General features: G+C 34.6%; 1 protein-coding gene across 1 annotated transcript; it reads left to right on the top strand.

The window, feature by feature from the left end:
- The first annotated feature begins 500 nt into the window (after positions 1-500).
- On the top strand, positions 501-5967 carry LOC121982714 (rRNA-processing protein FCF1 homolog). The gene is made up of 9 exons (XM_042535815.1): positions 501-573; positions 641-706; positions 786-891; positions 4420-4462; positions 4585-4657; positions 4755-4842; positions 5522-5578; positions 5654-5732; positions 5815-5967. Exons 1-9 carry the CDS (start codon positions 503-505, stop codon positions 5826-5828), a joined length of 597 nt encoding a protein of 198 aa, XP_042391749.1. The 5' UTR covers positions 501-502; the 3' UTR covers positions 5829-5967.
- Positions 5968-6207: the final 240 nt, after the last annotated feature.

Below are 6207 nucleotides of genomic sequence, written 5' to 3'. Positions count from 1 at the left end.
CATGCGGTGTGCGCAGCGATGACAAACTACTGCAGGATGGTGTTCGACTACGGCTGGCATCTAGGGCATTGGCAGAGGGAGGAGGAGGGCGCACGGTGTCAGTCGTCAGCTTCTGGCAATCGGTGGTAGGGTAGTGGGTGGTGCTGTCTGCACAGATTGTGTTGTAGAGAAACTCGGGGAGAAAAAGAGGAGTTGGGAGGAGATAACGAGAGGAATAAAAGAACCTTAGGTATTTTATATATACCTAGATTAATTTTAATCAATCAACTCCCAATTAATTGATACCCCAAACAGGCATTCTCTAAGCCTAATCGATTCATCCCCTTAATCATATCATACAGACTCCGTTTAAATTCAGAAAAATTCCTAGAAATTCTATAAGGTTTTTTCTCCAATAACACTTATTATTTAATTACTATCTTACATTTCATGATTTCGGTGGTTCATTTTTCATAGATGAGTTGATTGTATTGTGTTTGTGCTTGTGTTGTGTACTCCAGTGATGGGGCGAGCGAAGAAAGGTCCTAAGTTTGCTGTCACAAAGAGGCTTATCGGTCCTAAAACCCTCAGGAAGTAAGTGAAAAGCTCATCTTGTTGTGTTCTCTTTGTATGTTATAATATTTCTGAATTTTAATTTTAGGTACAAGGAAGAGGTGTTGAATCCTAAAAAGAAGGATCTTGAAAAGGAGAAGCTTCCTCGCAATGTGTACGCATATGTTATTCACTGTATGAGTCTTTTCATCCTACAGTTATTTGCTTTATTTTTTTCTCTTCTTGTTTTGAAGGCCGGGTGTTTCCTCCGCATTGGTCTTCACATACAACGCTGCTATTTGCCCACCTTACAGGGTTATTGTGGACACCAATTTCATTAACTTCTCTATCCAAAATAAGGTGCCTTTCATTTATGCATTATAGCTTTCAATGATGGTTATGCCTATGCTATGTGTAAAAAAGGCAATATAGTTTTTTTTTCTCAGTTTAAGCAAAATTATTCTGATTGATAGTTGGCTTGAGGCCATATCTATCTCTCTGTTTTCTGTTGAGAAACTAGTTTATAGTTTCAGTGCATGCTGTTCTCAATTATCTCAGGAGGAGCTTCTAGATAAATAATGAACTACTAATTGAGGATTTCTTTACATAGTGTCAGTGAGAGTGTCACATCCTAGTTTTTGATGGGCTTATGGATGATGGTACTTGTTTACAATTTTCAGTAGTTATCCCACCATGAATATTTAGTTATTTGTGCTTTTTTTGGAATCCTGTTTATATATAACTGTAAGTTATTCCTTTTCTACTTTATACCCTTCTCAACTTGGTAATTGATTAGGTTCTAAGGTTTGTATTTAGAGTTTCCCATTATGTTCCTCACTCCCAATTGGAAGTCCTGTTGCAAAGGGAACATGGTAAAATGCATGCCAAGTGGCATCCTCATCATTGAGAATACAAGATCCATCACTCTCCACATCACCAATCACCTTGTTCGACTATCCCAACTACAGCCTGGGATCCTTGACGAGCTTGATTAATGTGTGCTAAACTCATCTGATTTCTCATCAAGAGTGCACTTGCTTGGTTGCCTAGACCCAAATTGACAAGTACATATGCATCTCCATTGTCTTCACCAACAACATATATGAAATGTTTTGCTCAAGGTCTGAAAGGTCATTAGCCAGGTTTACCACTTCGTGCATGTTAGCACCGATATGGTCTATGCCAAGATCAATGCGGATACTATGATCAACAACCATGAGGCCTCACAGTTACTACCCACCAACTCCTACACTGCTACCAAGACAAACACAGAACCCTTGCCTTATCCTAGAATAAGTCCTATAGCCTTCCTTTCCTCACCACTTGCGATAACAATATGTCTATAATCTCAACCAATTTTAGAGAAATTGGTCCCTAACTTAATCCTCAAGGACAACACCTCACCATCCCAAAAAGGGATGTTGCAAAGGCCTAATTTTTGGATTAAAGAAGGTGCTGCAATTAAAATCAAATCATGCAATACATTTTCAAATAAAAGAAAAAAAATGGGGACACTGAAATCAAAATAAGACATGACATTATTGGACAAATGAGGAAGACAAAAATAGTTACAACAAAGCAAGCATCTTTATCTACACTCCTTAACTTCGAAGTTGAATTACCATTAGATTCTATATTCAACGATAAGTTTATATTTTTCATTCAGCTTTTGAGATGCTGTATGAATGATTTAATGTGAGATTTATTATTTTCTTTCTCTTATGTGTCTCTTCTCTCAAAGCTAATGCTAGAAATTGATCTTATCTCCCCTAACATTTATCCCTCTCTTGCAATAAACAAATGACCAAATATAGTCTCCTCCCATCAGTACACACCGCTTGGCCTATACATAGAGATCTTAGTCTCTTTTTGTTCACAACACTTCTATCAATTTCTTTATCCATTTCATTTTTTTAAAAACGGTTGTTTATTTTTTCTCTTCTACCATGTTTCTCTCTGTCTTTTTCGCTTTTTCAAATAAATGTTAGAACCTTACTCAGTCTCATCTCGGACTTCTCCTTGCTGTGTATCAAACATTTACTGAAGCTCTCTCTCAAAAGATATATTTCTTTGTTTATATCAAAAAAGTAGATACCTGAATCCTAATCCATCTTTTTTTGAAGCTAGGATTAAATTGTCAACATTTCTCCAAGTGTCCTATTTCTGATGGTGAAGTCATTGCTGTACACCCTATTAAATCTAATTGTTTTGCTAATGCTATCTCTTATCTTCTTGTTATTAATATTATTTACATATAGTTATTAATATTATTTACATACTTGACAGTGTTTGTTATCATTCCATAGATTAAAATCTTAGGTCGTTTCACCCAATACGGGCAAAACATCTCATTCCGCCCACGGACCAGCACCAATACAATGTCAGCACTCCGTGACGCATCTAGATGTGTCACGCGGGCTTGACGATGCTTTCGGGTGTGTTGAGCGAACCCGGAGATGAGTTCCGACGCATTACACAGGCCACATGTGCGCCCGTGCCTGCAATCATCGTGGAACAACGAAACATAGGTAAGAGGAGTGATTTTTAACGTAGTTTTTAATAAAAAACATAGGTTAATAATTTTAATCAACTCCTAGTTATGATTGAGATAAATTTTATAAGTTTAATTAAAGCCTAATAAAATTATCCCATTAATTATATATATATATATATATTAAAAAAATATTTTATTTTTTTTTTTATTTTTTTTAATTTTTTTATTTTATAATATTTAAATTAAATTTTGTGATTTTTAGTCAATATATTTTATATTTAAAAAATACCGAAACTGTATCGTCTGGTCTGGATCGAAACCTCAGCACGACTTGAGATTTTAAATTAGAATTTCATCCGTTCTTAATAGTGGTTGGTGAAACTTGAGGATATTGTGTTAGTTGATACTGCCAAAATTTCTTTTTTGCAAGTAACGAGAATTATTTGCTTGCTCAATTCAATGATGGTAAATATAATTAGGGTTGTAAACGTGCCGAGCCGAGCTTAGGAGTGTTCAAGCTTGTTTGATAAGGTAACCGAGCTGAGTTGAGTTTAAAATGAACTAAGCTTTTGAAATGATTGTTCAAGCTTGGCTTGATTAATTTTTATAAGCTTGAGCTTGTTTGAAGCTTGGCTTGAGCTTGGTTCGAGTTTGGTTCGTTTAGATATTATCGAGCTCTTAATTCAAGCTCGTTTGATTGTTTGAAACTTTTACTTGTTTTATTGGTTATTAAGCTTGATAATTCAAACTTATTTATTTATTATTGTTATTATTATTTTTTGTTTATTTAACATATTGATAAGAGTTTTATTAATGAACATAGTTCGTGAACATTGTTCACGAACGTTGTTTACGAACATTAATGAGATGAATACTTATGTGTTCAAGCTTGTTTGTTTAGTTTAATGAGCTATTCAAGCTTGTTTATTTAATTGATTTTGTGTATATTTAACGAACATAAATAAGCTCTTACCATGCCAAACACCAAGCTTGTTCACGAATGTTTGGTTCATTTACCGACCTAAATATAAATGTATTGTATATAATGGCCATTCTAGCTGAGACTACTAGGTGTCTGGAGAAATTAGTATTGTTAATTTTGCTAACTTTTCATTCAGTAGAAATATCTATCAGAACCTTGTTGAAGTACAGTTTATTCATGTATTATTTATTAATCAAAATGTCCACTGCTCGATAATTTCTTTCCTATAGATGATGTGTGTTGGCTCTTCAAGAATGTTTGTGATAGCCGTAGAAACATGTATGAAAATGCTGAACTTCATCTTTGCAAATCTTAATTTCATGCTATGTTTGTAAGGGGTCTTATTCCTATAGAATACATGATATTTTTCTTTATTTGTTATCTTTGCTGATTGCTTTCTTAATGGTTCTAGTTGGATTTGGAGAAAGGCATGATGGATTGCCTCTATGCTAAATGTAAGTTGTCTTTTAGATGAGGACCGTGCCTTCCTATTTTGTTTGTAGGAGGATTATTTGGGTCATCTTAGCACCTTTATCTATTTTATAAAGAAATTGTTTCACTCATGCTTGTACTATAGGCACTCCATGCATCACGGATTGTGTTATGGCTGAGCTTGAAAAGTTGGGACAGAAGTATCGTGTGGCTTTAAGGTAACTTCTTTTTTTTCTTCATCAATTTCATAAAATATATAATTCAATTTTACTATTTAATGGTTAATTAGATGTATATATTTTTTTTCTTTTACAGGATTGCCAAAGATCCTAGATTTGATAGGTTACCATGCACACATAAAGGGACTTATGCTGATGATTGCATCGTTGACAGGGTTACTCAGGTTTGCAACAAACTAATTTATAACACTTAAACCTCTCAATTTTTAGCGATATTATTTCCTGGACTTGTTAATTGTTATCTTCTTGTTGTGTTTGTGCATAGTTGCAAGTTCCGATACATATTCTTGTAAACACCAATTTCCACTTGCTTACTTTTTCTAAAAGTTCATCAAATGTTTCAGTTATTTGTTAAATTTTGTAGTATTTGGCTCAGGCACTGAGCCCATATTGACCAATATCTTGTCCTGTCTAAGTTTACTGCTGACTTGTTTAGCTAAGTTTTATCAATTTCCTTGGCGTTACTGCAACATTGGGTCTGAGTCAGATTGAACCATCCTTTCGGTTTATCCTGTTTTATCTTGTCAACCAATTCAACTATTTCAAACCTGGCATTTCCAGTGTTTAAGGATTGGATTGGCTTCGGGATCTGGTATTTTATAGATAGACGAGGATATTGCCATTCATCTGTGCTCTTATTAGAGATCTTTGATATGCCAAAATGTGTTTCTAAAGTCTCACCAATCTGTCCTGCAGAAAGTTACTGTTTCTATAAATTTTTATAAAATTGATCATCTTATTGGAAACCTCTCCTGGCTTTAATATCCTTAACTGTTTTCTAGCTTTTATATTCTCCACCCTTTTTATCTTCTTGTATTGAGGATTCCACCTTATCATGTACAGCATAAATGCTATATTGTTGCAACATGCGATAGAGACTTGAAGCGAAGGATACGCAAGGTATAGGCGTAAAATTGTTTTTGCAGTATTGTTTTACCCTATTACTAAGCTCTAAAAAGTGCAAGGCTTAAACAGATTCCCGGAGTGCCTATCATGTACATTACAAGACACAGGTATTCGATTGAGAAACTACCTGAAGCAACGATTGGCGGAGGTATAAGTCGTTTATGTGTTGATTCATTCTTCATTTGAGCACTGAACATGTCTTAAAATTGACTCTTTAATTATCAATACAGCGCCAAGATATTGAACAACTTCCAGTACATGGAGCTTCTTCCTGAGTCAGATACTGTTATGCATTCTCCGTTATGAACAAACAGAGCCAACCTGTGAGTCTTTGGGTTGTTTGTAGCTAGTAGAACCTTCAAGGCGTTCATGTATCAACTTACATTAATTATAATATCTTACACTAATTTACACGGAGATTAGGCAAAACAATGTTGATTATTGCCCAAAATGAACTAAGCTCATTAATTGTGGGGGTTATGATTGTGAAAGTGTTTCAGAATTTGATTGAATCGTTTGGTTGAAGCGTCTAACTCGAGACATGAAAGCCAATTTGATTCATTTAAAATTAGGGTTTCTTATTTTTACTCCAGATTTTTATGTTTTTAAATGGTTTGTTATTT

This window comes from Zingiber officinale, chromosome 5A (assembly GCF_018446385.1).
Source record: "Zingiber officinale cultivar Zhangliang chromosome 5A, Zo_v1.1, whole genome shotgun sequence".
In the NCBI taxonomy this organism is placed as follows: domain Eukaryota; kingdom Viridiplantae; phylum Streptophyta; class Magnoliopsida; order Zingiberales; family Zingiberaceae; genus Zingiber; species Zingiber officinale.
This window is presented reverse-complemented; position numbering and strand designations above follow the sequence as displayed.